Source organism: Hylobates moloch, unplaced genomic scaffold (assembly GCF_009828535.3).
Source record: "Hylobates moloch isolate HMO894 unplaced genomic scaffold, HMol_V3 SCAFFOLD_3, whole genome shotgun sequence".
NCBI lineage: Eukaryota > Metazoa > Chordata > Mammalia > Primates > Hylobatidae > Hylobates > Hylobates moloch.
In genome coordinates, this window is record NW_026652278.1 from 18865214 (window position 1) to 18880818 (window position 15605).

General features: G+C 40.2%; 1 protein-coding gene across 10 annotated transcripts in view; it reads left to right on the top strand.

Annotated features, from left to right (window-relative positions):
• The window catches only part of ABLIM1 (actin binding LIM protein 1), a 339056-nt gene that overhangs the window by 180845 nt on the left and 142606 nt on the right, over positions 1–15605 (top strand). For all 10 annotated transcript variants that reach the window (XM_058435986.1, XM_032177146.2, XM_032177153.2 and 7 more), the window contains one exon: positions 13670–13853. In XM_058435986.1, coding sequence (XP_058291969.1) covers positions 13670–13853 — 184 coding nt within the window. The remainder of the gene's footprint in view (positions 1–13669; positions 13854–15605) is intronic.

Genomic DNA, 15605 nt, shown 5'->3' on the forward strand with positions numbered 1-15605 from the left:
AAATATACCAAGTTTGAGAACCACTGCTTTGTTGGACATAGGACAGGAAGTTTCTAGCTTGAATTGGTAGTGGGGTGATGGAGGGAGAAAATATATAGGTCCACGAAAAGGACAAAAGAAAGAGTATTTCAGGCCAGATGCGGTGACTCATGCCTGTAATCCTGATACTTTGGAAGGCCGAGGTGAGCAGATCACTTGAGGTCAGTTCGAGACCAGCCTGGCCAACGTGATGAAACCCCATCTCTACTAAAAATACAAACAAATTAGCCAGGTGTGGTGGTGCACGCCTGTATTCCCAGCTACTCGGGAGGCTGAGGCAGGAGAATTGCTTGAACTCTGGAGGCGGAGGTTGCAGTGAGCTGAGATCGCACCATTGCACTCCAGCCTGGGAGACAGAGCAAGACTCTGTCTCAAAAAAAAAAAAAAAAAAAAAAAAAAGAAGAAGAAGAGTATTTCAGCTACCTGTTCAGTTCCATCTAGATAAAGGTTCTCTCTGATCATGGCCTTTGTGGCCTAGGAAATTCCCTGGAATTGGGCTTTTTTTCAAAACAGCCTCATTAAATGTAGAATGTAGGTAGGAGACACTCAACTAAAGAATAGACAGAAGAACTCATGCTCTACCCTTACCTGACTGGCAATGGGGAGATGGGAAACGTCCTGGTACCCAGGTGTGCCCTGTGATTCTGAGGAGGAGCAAAGGAGCAAGAGTGAGAAACTCCCTATCGTACAATTTTTCTGCACCCAGAAGTTCAAAGCTGAAAATTGAAACCAAATGAACATCAATGATGAAAACCCTGGTTAAGCTAGGGGCATAGCATAAATTCTGAGTGCTCAGGCACTCAAAAATAAGTTATACATAATCAAATTACATACAGACGTGATCTCTGCCTTCATAGGGATATTAATCAGACATTCAAATGGTCATATAAATATGATGAGTTGAAAGGTATATATGACACGGTACCTATCCCTGAAGAACCTGTGAGCTGGAGAGCAAGGTGCTTACTAGCGGAAGCATAGCTGGTAGCAGGATAGGTGCGGTGAACAGTTCAGACGCCAGGTGCCAGTGATTCAGAGACCACTTAGAGCTCAGTCTCATTGGTCTGGGGATGTTGCCAAGGAGGCAACAAGATTTGAACATAAACCTCCAGAAAACTGAATAGCCTTCCCAGGACTAGAGAGGGGAGCATGGTAGGCGTAGTCAGGTGTGGGGGCTGCCTTGTTCAAGGCAGTGGGTGGTGAGGACACAGGTGTAGCTAGAGTTGACAGTTACCTTAATTTGAGCAAGCAAACTTTCTACTAGAAATAAATGGAACTGTGATGCTCCTATCGTCATTGAAAAGATGGTATTTTAAACATTAATTAGAATAACTTTATTCCCTTTCAAAAATTGAAGTAGTTTTATCTGTTATTATAGCCATATTATTTTAAAGAGAATTCTGAACACTGGGCGTCTGTGGAAAATTTTTAAAAAATCAGATCATGTAAGCTCTTCTTTCAGGGTAGCATCGGCAGAAATCCTTATGTAGAATAGAATGATATTTTGATAGAGTCTGTTACCACTTAGCAGTGTGAGTCTTAACTATGTGTTAGAGGGTGTGGGAAATGATACCTTTTGATGCTTCTTTAATCCCTTGCTCCTCTATCTGTAATTTTCAATCCATCAAGCCAGCCCATAAACACCAAAAGTATTGTTACAGTGTTAATCTAAAGCTATTATAAAATTCAGATTACAACAATGAGTTGGAGTAAATTTTTCAAGAATTAGCCTTTTTAAAAGATTGTGTTCTATGAAAGGCTTGGGAAAAACATCCCATCTCCAATAGTACTTTCAATTTTTGCCATTTTAGGCTAAGATGTTTACCAGGTCAGGGTCATTCCATGTAGGACATGTGAACTTATAAAGTGCATGGATATTTGTGCAGTAAAGTGGATGAAGATGGGGGTAGGCAGTTGAAGATACAGATTAAGGGTTTTCTGTGTTTCATTTTTTTAGGTAAAATTGTATTATCTAATTCCTAAGGTATAAGAACTAACTATATATCATTTCTGAAATGGAGTTTTGGAAAGTAGTTAAAATGATGAGTTTGGACTTCCTTTCATTGCAGTGTAATCCCTGGGATTTCACCTAGATATTTAGGTCAGGAAAATAGCATGATCATATTGTCCATATCCACAAGGATGAGTGTGCTGGCTGTCCTGGATAGGTGTACCATTTATTCTATCATAAATATTTCCGAACCAAATAGAATAGCTCTCCTCAGGAGCCTGCTCTCATTTGCAGTTGCCTTCAAGGGTAGAATTTATGTAACCTACATCTCTTAGTACATGTAAAACAAATGCTTTCCCATTTGGTCCTCAGATGGAAAAGAGCTGATCATTGATTTCCTTAAAAAAACCCACGATACACTTAAAGACCATCATTACCTTGACTTCTTTTCCTTTGGTCTAATCCCATCTACTTTTTTAAAGTGCTCCTTCCCAGCCCTTTAATTATTCCTGTTGCTACCCTGTGATTCCATTCTAGTTTCTTCTCATTTACCTTAAACTGTGGTGCACTTGACTAGCCACAGTCTTGTTCTCTGTAATCAGGGCCTTCTTAGTATAGCTAAACACAAAGTAGAGCATAGCCCAACGCTATACACAGCACATGTGAATGGAAATTGTCTCTTAGGTTATTGAGTTGTGGTCAATTTCAGTTGCTAAAAGAGTTGAGAAGAGCCTTAAGTGACTAGAGAAGTTGGAAGATAAGTGAAGTTTCTACCTTGGCACCACTATTTTGATGCCAATTAGGTAGTTTCAAGGGCAAATATGGAATTACTGGCTTGAAGTCATGCAGAATGCCCTTTACCTGATGCTATGCCAGAGGAACTTGGCTCTGAACACAGGGTCCAGACACCAGCCTGATTTAAAGTAGTATGAAATAGGGGGTTAAGAAAAATAATTGTCCATCTCTGTAAGTATTGTGGAAGACATAAAGCATAAGAAGTGGTCTTTGCCTTCAGTAAGCTTGCAGTCGAGATGAGGAGACAATCACAGTGACAGTGGATGGAGTATCACAAGAGATCATATTAAAAGCCAGATGTCAATCATTGTTCTGTGTCTCAAGGATGCAGAGCCCTGGAGGACAGGAGGAGGCTGTCAGCTTTGCCATAAGGGTGAACCTGAGAGGGGCTGGGAGCCTGGGTGAAGTTGGCATCACCATAGTGGTGAAAAGAATGTCAGTGGGGTGCTGAGGAGATTGACTGGAGTAAAGTGCTGGTGTTTGAGAAGAGTCAGATGAATGTTTGGAAGATGTGGAGGGCTTACATGCAAGATCAAAGCATTTGGCAAAGTGGAGCAGGAAAACCTGTTGATGAAAGCATCGTCTTTACCATATTAATTTGGAAGAGGTAAGCAGGGGAGATCGGGCAGGGGAGCAACTAGAGAAAAAGAGCCCATTAGGAGGGATAATAGACCCCATGCTAATGGCTTCCTGTAGTTGCTGGTAAAAAATGACATTTGTGCCTTTATTTTTTTATAAGGTCAGTTTATAGACACACATATAGCTATGGCTGGGGCTGTCTCTTGTGCCTGGAATTTATAAAAGGCAAAGATACATGACCTTTTATGTATCTTGTCATCCATGTATGTATGGTCGTGTATCTGGAGACTAAAAAAGGGAAAGGGATAGTAGAGAATGTAGACCTTAATAAAACTTACCTTTGAGTCCAAAATTCAAACGTGTGGCCTAGTTTGAAATGTAATTCCCTGGGGTTAGCAAAGTCATTCCTATTAAACATAGCCAGCCATTCATTTCTTTCTTGTGCCTATAGCCCTAATGCCTGATATTAAAGTAATCTGTGCTATGGTAGATGACTTATTTTTCTGTTACGGGCCAAATCTTAGAAAGCAAAAAAAAATTGAGTGAGAATATTTATTTCTGGATGATATCATTGTTTCTTCAGCTGTTTATAATTAATATTGTTTGCACATGAAGTTCTACGACAAGTTAAACAACAAGCTTACTGTGCAGTCAAAGATTTTATTAATAGAGGTTTCAAAATGATTTCTTTCCAATCAAGACTCTTTACTTAATATTGTAAATTCAAACTCTGAATTAAATACAAACTCTCAAATGCCTTGCTGTGGGGCCCGTTTTATCACCTGGTTGAGCTTGTAACTATCATGTTTCCAAGAAATGATAATTGATTTTGATGTACATTTAGAAGTTAACGTGAAACACTCTTTTTTTTTTTGAGACGGAGTCTCACTCTGTCACCCAGGCTAGAGTGCAGTGGCGCAACCTCAGCTCACTGCAAGCTCTCTGCCTCCCAGGTTCATGCCATTCTCCTGCCTCAGCCTCCCGAGTAGCTGGGACTACAGGCGCCCGCCACCACACCCGGCTAATTTTTTTGTATTTTTAGTAGAGACGGGGTTTCACCATGTTAGCCAGGATGGTCTCGATCTCCTGACCTCGTGATCCACCCGCCTTGGCCTCCCAAAGTGCTGGGATTACAGGCGTGAGCCACCGTGCCCAGCCGAAGCACTCTTAAAATATGTTTTTTGAGGCTTAGTATTTGCTTTCAGAACAATGCATTAGCAAAAGATATTTCTGGTGGGAAGCTGCCCCCTCACATTATTGTTGATGAGTCTCTGCTCAGCTATTTTGAGCTCCGGGCTACAGTGGATGGTACTTTTGAGCTGCCGTGTGTGGTACTTTCAGCTACACTGCTCTGGGTTTCAGAGCAAAAATGGATTAACTCAGATCCCACACTGTAGTGAAATTTTTGGTGGTTTGAGAAGACATTGTGTCATAGTCTGCTTTTGTATTCTCTAGGAAGATAGGGTTTGATGAATAGATTAACATCTTGGATGAAGTAAAACTTTAAAAAAATTTAGTTGGAGGACAGAGGCAGAGGATGGGAAGCAGTTGGTATTCACAGTGCTAATTGGGGTGAAGTGTTTGAGAGTTCTGTACCCTGCGTTTGCTCCAGCTCGGCTCTAGCACATGACAGCCTGGGAAGGTGCAGGGATGGTGTAGTCCCAGGCAGAGAGGAACAGGACTTTCTTTTCTTCTCTTTTCTTTTTTCTTAATTTTGACTTTTACTTTAGATTCAGTGGGTACATGTGCAGGTTTGCTGCATGGGTGTATTGTGTGATGCTGAAGGTTAGGGTATGATCGAAACCATCACCCAGGTAATGAGCATAGTACCCAATAGGTAGCTTTTCTACCTTTCCCTGCCTGCTTCCCCGCCCTTGCATTCCCCAGTGTCCATTGTTCCCATCTTTATGTCCATATGTACCCACAGTTTAGCTCCCAATTATAAGTGAGAACATGCAGTATTTGGTTTTCTGTTTCTGCATTGGTTCGCTTAGGATAATGGACTCCAGCTACATCCATGTTGCTACGGAGGACATGATTTCATTTTCTTTTATGGCTGCGTAGTATTCACCGTGTATATGTACCACATTTTCCTTATTCAATCTGCCATCGACAGGCACTTAGATAGATTCCGTGTCTTTACTGTTGTAAATAGGGCTGTGATGAACAGACGAGTACATGTGTCTTTTGGTGGAACAATTTATTTTTCTTAGGCTATATCCGCAGTGATGGTATTGCGGGGTTGAATAGCAGTTCCATTTTTAGTTCTTTGAAAAGTCTCCAAACTGCTTTCTACAGTGACTTAACAAATCTACATTCCCACCAACAGTATATATATATATGTGTGTGTGTATGTGTGTGTGTGTGTATGTGTGTGTGTGTGTGTGTTCATGTGTTCCCTTTTCTCCACAGCCTTGGAGCATCTGTTTTTGTTTGTTTGTTTGTTGTTGTTTCTTTTTGACTTTTTAGTAATAGCCGTTTGGACTGATGTGATATGGTGTCTTGTTGTGGTTTTGATTTGCATTTCTCTGATGATTAGTGATGTTGAGCATTTTTTCATATGTCTGTTGGCTTCTTGCATATCTTCTTTTAAGAAGACATGTTTTTTGGCCACTTTTTAATGGAGTTATTTGTTTTTTGCTTGTAGAATTAAATTCCTTATAGATTCTGTATAATAGACTTCCGCTGGATGCACAGTTTGCAAATATTTTCTCCCATTCTGTAGGTTGTCTGTTTACTCTGTTGATAGTTTCTTTTGCTGTGCAGAAGCTCTTTAGTTTAATTAGATCCCACTTGTCAATTTTTGTTTTTGTTGTAATTGCTTTTAAGGAGTTAGTCATAAATTCTTTGCCAAGGCCGATGTCCAGAAGGGTATTTCTTAGCTTTTCTTCTAGAATTTTCATAGTTTTAGGTCTTACCCTTAAGCCTTTAATCTATCTTGAGTTAATTTTTGTATATGGTGATAGGTAGGGGCCTAGTTTCATTCTTCTGCATATGGATAGCCAGTTATCCCAGCACCATTTATTGAATAGAGTCCTTTCCTCCATTGCTTATTTTTGTCTACTTCGTTGAAGATTAGTTGGTAGTAGGTATGTAACTTTATTTCTGGGTTCTCTATTCTGTTCCATTGGTCTATGTGTCTGTTTTTGTACCTGTACCATGCTGTTTTGGTTACTGTAGCCTTGTAGTATAGTTTGAAGTCAGATAATGTGATGCTTCTAGCTCTGTTCCTTTTGCTTAGGATTGCTTTGGTTATTCAGGCTCTTTTTTGGTTCCATATGAATTTTAGAATAGATTTTTGTAATTCTCTGAAAAATGATGTTGGTAGTTTCATAAGAATATCATTGAATCTGTAGATTGCTTTGGGCAGTATAGCCATTTTAACAAGTTTGATTCTTCCAATCCATGAGCATGGAATGTGTTTTTGTTTGTTGCATCATCTATGATTTCTTTCAGCAGTGTTTCATTCTCCTTGTAGACATCTTGCACCTCTTTGGTTAGATGGATTCCTAGGTGTTTTTGTGTATGTGGCTATTGTAAATGGGATTGCATTCTTGACTTCACTCTCAGCTTGAACTTTCTTGGTGTGTAGAAATTATACTGGTTTTTGTATATTTATTTTGTACCTGAAACTTTATTGAAATCATTTGTCAGTTCTAGGAGCCTTTTGGTGGAGTCTTTAGGGTTTTCCAGGTATAGAATCATATCAGCAGCAAAGAGAGACCATTTGGCGACTTTTTTTCCTATTTGGTTGCCTTTTATTTATTTCTCTTGCCTAATTGCTCTGGCTAGGACTTCCAGTTCTATGGCGTGGTGAGAGTTGGCATCGTTGTCTTGTTCCAGTTCTTAATGGAAATGCTTCCAGCTTTTGCCTGTTCAGTATGATATTGGCTGTGAGTTTGTCTTAGACAACTCCTATTATTTTGAAGTATGTGGAACAGGATTTTGGCCTAAGGGTAAATTAGTACAGCTGGAACACATGGCCCTCATCACTGGAAATGAGAAGGGTGTAAGACAGGTCCCAGAACTTTCATGGGGCAAATTCAGAAGGGCTCCTTCTTCCCTGAGAAGAGCTGACCACCTGGCAGCATGCTAGATGGGTTTTCCTAGGAAAGAGAAGAAAGGACTCACCCAAGGCTACTGGCACCCCAATTAAAATGCTCATGTTGCTCAAAACTGAATTGAAAACATTGGTCATGTTTGCTTAGCATCCCCCCTCTCTTACTGATACAAATTGATTAAAACCTGTATGAGAGCAGTAGCACAAGAAAGAGATGTTCAGTCTACTGATATGGATGAAGAAAATGTCTTTTACATTTTGCCCCCAAACCCACCATTGGGTGGAGTTTTAGGTATGACCCATTCTCTTAAATGTTTGGCAATACAAACTAGTGGACAGTCAGATGGAGTGTTGCTGCAATGAATTTGTTGGAACATAAAATGTTACTACTGTTTTTAGAAGGTTGAAGAAATAGTTGCTACTGCAGCCCTGTTCATGCCATTAAAATACTGTTCTGTTTTCACCCTTATTGGACACCCCCATACTTTGTTCCCCTCCTGTTCCATGGTATTTTTACCACATGGGCAGCTCCTGTTACTTTTTAAAAAAGATTTAAGCTTTTAAAATATGCCTGTTACTAATTTTGCAACTTTTATGTAAAATTTCTTGGATGTACATGTTCTTCTTTAGTAGTTGATTGTATTCAGTGGTTTCTAGAGAATGAATTCCAGAGCATCGCATCCACAAGGCACAGGACTTTTTATAGCCAGGCTTTGGTGGTGGCAAAAAAGGGCAGGATTGAGTTGGGTTCTTGAGTGGGGAATGTTTTAAATAATTGATCAGAAGAAAGCAATTAATCTCTTTCACTAGAAGCCCTATTTTTTAATGAAAGGAATCTATGCTTTTCCCTGGGCATATGCTAACTGTCAGCTAAAGACTAATGGAGCACCCAAAGTAAAAATCTAAATATACCCTACTGAAGTTTGACTTTAGTATTGAGATGTTTGTGATCATTTAGATGTGAAAGTTTTGCTTTGTACCACCAGTGAAGAGTATTTGCTAAGTTATTAGTGTCAAACAGACCAAAGCTTTTGTTAAAAAAAAATAATGTTCACCTTTAGATATTTTTGGCTAAAAAGAGTAATGCCTATGTCAAAGTATCATTTTCAAAAAGTATAGGACTCTTATACGAATCTGGAATGAGCATGTATCAAAGATTTATTCAACTTATTAATGACAGAAGCAGCAGGATGTTAAAGTTGGTTCCAAGGAGAAATAAAGTTGGGTTGGCTGGGTGCAGTGGTTCATGCCTATATTCCCAGCACTTTGGGAGGTCAAGGTAGGAAGGTCACTTGAGGCCAAGAGTTCAAGACCAGCCTGTGTAACATAGCAAGAAACCAGCCTGTGTATACAAAAAAATTAAAAATTAGCTGGGCATGGTGGCACACGCCTATAGCCCTAAGCTACTTGGGAGGCTAGGGCAGGAGGTTTTCTTGCACCCAGGAGTTGAAGGCTGCAGTGAGCTATGATCATGTACTCCAGGCTGGGCAACAGAGTAAGACCTTGTCTAAAAATATATATATATTATATAATTTATATATATTATATAATATATATTGTATATAATATTATATATAATATATAATATATATAATATGTATATTATATATAATATATTATATATATTATATATAATATATAATATTAAAATAAAGGAGTGGGTTATAAAGGCATTCAAAAAGGAATGTCAGAATAAGATGGCTTGGCTAGACGTAAAACTGATTCATGGTTCAACACGATGATAAAACCAGACAGAAGTCATCTGCATCTCTACTGGGCAAGAATAAAAAAGTTAACATTAACTTCTAAAGTCTGGGCCTTTCATCAATAGGAAAGGGCTTGTCCAACACTGATCTAGTCTCCCCTGGATAATGAAATAATCCTTGTAGGAGCTGTTAAACAATGCCCCAGTATGACATTTAAAGAACATACCTTCTTCCCTTTACCTTGTTTACAAGTTTTGGATAATTTTTCTTAACATTACTATGATTAGAGGTGAACTTCTATTTATATGAGGAACCTAGGGGAGTTAAATTCATAGAGATAGAAAGTAGAATGGGGTTGCCCAGGGCTGGAGGAAGAGGGAATAGGGATTTTAATGGGTGCAGAGTTTCAGTTTTGCAAGACGAAGAGTTCTGTGGATGGATAGCAGTGATGGTTGCACAACAATGTGAATGTATCTAATGCCACTGACCCTGTACACTTAAAAATGATTAAGATGGTAAATCTTTTGTTATATGCATTTTGTCACAATTAAAAATAAAATTACAAAATGGACTGACACGTGGGTATATGAAGAAAAAATTAATAATTCTTTACCCTCCTGAAAGAACCAATTTAATGGTTCTGTTTATGTTAATTCACTTTACCTAGTTCATAAAAACATAACTAGACTTATTTAAAAATGGGATTTTTAAAGTTGTTTACTCTGTGACATTTGTTCTTTTCACTGAACAATATATCATAGGCAGATCAATATCTGCAACATAGTGGGCTGTCAATATCCACAATCCAGAGGGCTAAATTCATTCTTTTTAATACCAGCTCCATAGACTGGACATAGCAGTAATTTATCAACTATTTTTCTACTAATGAAAGTTTAGATTGTTTCCTGTTGTTTTTCTTTTCCTGCCAATACAAATGTTGTTAAAAAAAATTGTTTTACTACAGCAGAGCCGTGCTGAAGGCTAGGTTTTGAGTAGCGATAGCAAGAAGGCAGAGGAGGGAATGGATCAAAGAAACATCTCATTGGGCCAGGAGCAGTGTCTCACGCCTGTAATAACAGTACTTTGAGAGGCCGAGGTGGGCGGATCACCTGTGGTCAGGAGTTCGAGACCAGCCTGGCCAATGTGGTGAAACCCCATCTCTGCTAAAAATATAAAAATTAACCAGGCGTGGTGGCAGGGACCTGTAATCCCAACTACTCGGGAGGCTGAGACAGGAGAATCACTTGAACCCAGGAGGCAGAGGTTGCAGTGAGCTGAGATCGTGCGACTGCACTCCAGCCTGGACAACAAAGAATGAAACTCCATCTCAAAAAAAAAAAAAAAAAGAAAGAAAAAGAAACACCTCATTGGGGAAATGGGTTGGATTTGGGTCCAGTTGAAGATGTTGATGTCGGCTGGGCGTGGTGGCTCACGCCTGTAATCCCAGCACTTTGGGAGGCCGAGGTTGGCAGATCCCCTGAAGTCAGGAGTTCAACACCAGCCTGACCAACATGGTGAAACCCCATCTCTACTAAAAATACAAAATTAGCCGGCTGTGGTGGCACATGCCTGTCATCCCAGCTACTCTGGAGGCTGAGGCAGGAGAATCGCTTGTACTGGGGAGATGGAGGTTGTAGTGAGACAAGATCGTGCCATTGCACTCCAGCCTGGACAACAAGAGCGAAACTCCATCTCAAAAACAAACAAACAAACAATCAAACAAAAAAACAGAAAATGTTGATGTTGATGTAAGAGTTGGAGAATGGATACAGCTACCATTTTGATGAGAAAGGGAATAGAAAAAGAATAGCAGAAGGTTTTATGGGGGATGACAGAGAAACTGCAAGGAAAGGGTGTGTTTGGAAAATGCTGGGTTTGAGATAGGTATGGGGTCTGCCTGTGCCCAGCATACAGCTACAAATCAGGGTCTAAAACTTCGGGAAGACATCACAGAGAGAGATCGTTAATTGGAGCATCCCTCGCATAAAGTCATAGTTGAGACTGTGAGAGTGAATGAGATCTGTTCCCAGGGAGGCCTTACATCATAGAGGGAGGAGATGGCACCCATAGGAGTGACCTGCATTTAGGGGCCTGGCTACTGAGACTGAGAAGGAGTAGACAGAGGAGGAGAAACAGGAAAGTAAAGCCTGGGGAGGCAAGAGAGGGAAGAGTCTGAAATGATGTGACAGCTGGTCCATTCTCAGGAAATGTAATAATGTTAAGTATCTTTTAGGTACTGGCATCATAGGCCCCCCCTTCTCACTGCTTGTAACATATGCCTTTAAGAACACCTGCCTCTGGGAGTCGCATCAAACACTGGTTTCCTTGTATAAACCACCGGAAATAATGGTATGGTTTGGTAAGCCACCTTGAGCACTACTCTAAGGAAAAAGCCAAATCAAATCATAATAAGGCACAGTTTGAATGTAGCTTGGCATCTCTCAATAGTGTTAAGAATTCATTTTTTAAGGCTATGTTATGTTCACAGAAAGTAGGACTTTATTAATAAAGGATACTATATGTCAATTTCACAAAACCATGTGATCTGAAAAAGGCTGCAGACAGGTGTCCTGAGAAAGCAATGAATACAAAGAATTTCTAAAACATTTAGCATTAGCTTTGAAACTATCTCAATCTATTTTTTGTGTATTGCCACCAGATTATCCTTTTGACACCAGATCTTTGTATAAAGACTCTGTGCATTTTTAAGCCATAGCTGACTGGAGGAGAGAATTTAGGGAATTACCAGTAGTCTGGATGCATTGTTTTGTCACTTCTCAGGGCTCTGAGAAATCCTAAGTTTGGAAAAATAACTGAGTCATCAGAACTTGATGTCACTGAGGAGTGAAATCAGTGGGAACCTGCCAAGTTTCAGACAGGATTCAGTTTATTTCAAACATTGTGTTTCCTGCTTTATATTAGATACAATTAGGTTCCTGAAGAAGAATCAAAAGAAGACTCTCACCCCTCAAATACCTTGCCATCTTGTAGAAAAATAAGATCTGCACATAGACAGATATTAAAGAAAACACTCTTAAGGTTCTGTGACCCTCTACCCCCAGACTGCCTATTGTTGCTGAAGGAATTTGCAATCAGAATGAGGCCAGTCCACACGTGGGTTCCCCTGACCCACAGGACTCATCTGGGGAAGAAGAAGTAGGTGGGAGAACAGCGGGGGCAGAGGAGAGGTTGGCAGGTGAGAGGAGGCAGCAGGTGGTGAATGAGCTGTTTTCCAGATAATATGATCACAGGAGTATTTATAGGGTGGTCAGTTTCAGGCGTGATGGACTCAGGCCATAATCTTGGGTTACTTAATTGTAAATTGCAAAGAAGAAGGTCATGACTGTGGAGTGTTGATCTAAACAAAGACCAATGAATCCACAATGGAAAGCTTGTTTGTGGGTTTCGGGTCACCTTGAACGTCTTCCATAGCTTGTAGTTAGTGAAGAGTCCCGACTGAAGGTGGAGGAGTCGTGACTTTCATCAGAAACTTACTGAAGCCCTAGTTCATCTAGATGAATTAAGGAGTCATGGGAACTCAGCAGATGAACCCTGGGAGCGTTTGAGCAGGTCCTTAGGAAAGAAATTTACTGATCGAACTCACCTTGTCCCCACCCCAACTGAATACCAAATAATCAAGAAGAATCCTGGATTCTTTGCCTAAGGAATTATAAACTGGAATCAGTTGACCTTGGCGATAGCGAGGTTAAGGTCAGAGATTTCCCGCTTTGGCTGTTGCTTCTCAGCCATTTGGCAGAGAGAGATCTTTACTGTCAGGGACTGCTTTAGGCTTTATTTGCAGACAAGTTGTTGTGACCTACTCTGGTCTTGTCTGAACACGTAGACCAGGCCCAAGCTTCCACTGCCTGTTTGCACCATCTCCCTAATCCACAGCTGCACAGTCGGAAGGAGATGCCAAAATCCAGACACAATAAAGCATCCAAATGACAGGTCTTTCCTCTTTTGCCTGTTCATTTTTTATCTCCCTATAATATATAAATAATTGGCTTATTCTATTTACTGCACAAAGAAAAAATGAAACGTCTGAATTTTTCATGGCAGTGGAAAGTAGTTCCAGAGTGTGAAAAAATATAGCTATTGGAAATTTCAGCTACTGCCTTTGGTATAATGGAAATTTATTACTCAACTCCTAAAAATCTTGGCCCAAACCGTGCAGTTGTGTGGGCAGGCAGTGGGCACCTTTCCTAAATAGCACACTGCCAGGGACACCTTTGCTCATATTTGAGACAGCCTGAACGAAGGGTATCTCTCTATCAAAGACTGTTTGATTATCTCAGAATTTTAGACATATCACAAAAGCCGTTGAGACCTAGCCAGTGGATTTTACTTGTATGAGATATTGCATAGCTCCCAAAGGGAGGGTCAGAGCCCAATAATAAATAGCTCTTTGTACCCGTCCCCTCCCTAGCCCCAAACCATTGAGATCACAGGGTAAGCAACCGGTCAGTATTCAGTCAAAGGCAGTGCTGCCCGGCAGTGTGGCAGATAATGACCAGATGTGAACTTGTCTCTCTACAGTGTGTGGCTGTGACCTGGCACAAGGGGGCTTCTTCATAAAGAACGGAGAGTATCTCTGCACCCTGGACTACCAGAGGATGTACGGGACACGCTGCCATGGCTGTGGGGAGTTCGTGGAGGGCGAAGTGGTGACCGCTCTGGGCAAGACCTACCATCCCAATTGCTTTGCTTGTACTATCTGCAAGTAAGTGAGCCTATCTTCCCAAAGCCTACACCTTCCTCCAACAGAGAAATGCTGGTTTGGGCTGTTAAAGCTTGGATTATATACCTTTTGTCTTGAGTAGCACATAAGCTTATCCTTAGATTTCTTTCTTACTGTACTATCAGCCCTAGTAAAAAAGTAGATTAGTTGGAAACCATATGCGTGATGTCCTCTACAAAGTAATATGACTGATTTTTAGTAGATTGAAACTAATTCTGAAAGCAGCTCTGGGTCTCAAAACATTTTGGAGCAATAAAAACATTGGGGGAAATGGCATAACTGCTTAGAAGGGTAAAGCTTATTTGGAAGTATAAATTCCTAGGCATGTGTGTGTGTTTAAAATGGTCTCTTTCATCTGTAATAGGGGGTGGCAAACTGTGTCTCATGGGCTGAATTAGGCCCGATACTGGTTTTTGTGGATAAAGTTCTGTTGGAACGCAGCCACTCCCACTTGTGTGTGGCCTATAGCTGCTTCCGCGCTGCAACAACAGAGTTGAGTCGTTGCGACAGAGACCATATTGTCCACAAAGTCTTAAAAAATTTACAATCTCATCTTTGGGGGGAAATATTTGCTAATCCCTGCTCTCTATATATCTGTCATCTACCAAGGTTGTATCTTAACTGTGCAAACCAGCTTGATTAAAATGGTCAGGCTGGGCATGGTGGCTCACCCTTATAATCCCAGCACTTTGGGAGGCCAAGGCAGGTGGATCACCTGAGGTCAAGAGTTTGAGACCAGACTGGCCAACATGGTGAAACGCTGTCTCTACTAAAAATAAAAAAAATTAGCTAGGCGAGGTGGCAGGTGCCTGTAATCTCAGCTGCTTGGGAGGCTGAGGCAGGAGAATGGTTTGAACCCGGGAGGCGGAGGTTGCAGTGAGCCGAGATTGTGCCACTGCGCTCCAGTCTGGGTGACGGAGTGAGACTCCATCTCAAAAAAAATAATAATAAATAATAAAATACAATGATCAGTCAGAGAACAGAAGAAAACTACGTGAAGTGTGAGTGGGAAAATGTGGGGCTTTTTGTGGTTTTTGTGTTTTGAGGTCTGCATGTTATAAAACTTAAGATAGGTTTGATTCCTATAACTAGGAGACTCACCACCAAGGGTCAGCTGCTTTATTGATCAATTCTGATTTGGCAATTTTGCAATTCAGTGCCTTTTCAAGTGGTGATCTATTTGCTATGCCTTTCTAAAAACCCCAATTCAGAGGAGATGTGTTGTCTGTTTTTCAGCATTTTATGTTTCTAAGCCAGAGAGATGTAAGCTAGAAGGGAAGATTCAATATTGTATAATTAATTAACAAGATATTACTGATAATTACAAGATATTATTGTATAATTAATTAATTATAATTACAAGATATTATTGTATAATTAACAAGATAATACTGATAAATCATAAGACACAAAATATTCATAATAAAATTATTTAAATAACTTTATAGCTATGTATTAGCTCATTTCTCCATTTCATTTTTTTAAAATCATAATTTAATAATTCTAGATGAATGAACTGAATATTTTTCTGTATTTAATCAAAAGCAAAGTTCTGCCCTGATTTTTCCCTTTTCAGGCTGTGGCACACAGCCTGGTTAAGAGTCCTGGGCTGGCATGGAGCCCCAAGTCCTAGTCTTACTTCCCAGGTTGAATTGAGACCTCTGTGATTTAGCTTTTTCAAGACAACTGAAATTGTCTTCAAATGAGAAGACTGTGAACTAGATGCAAGTCATT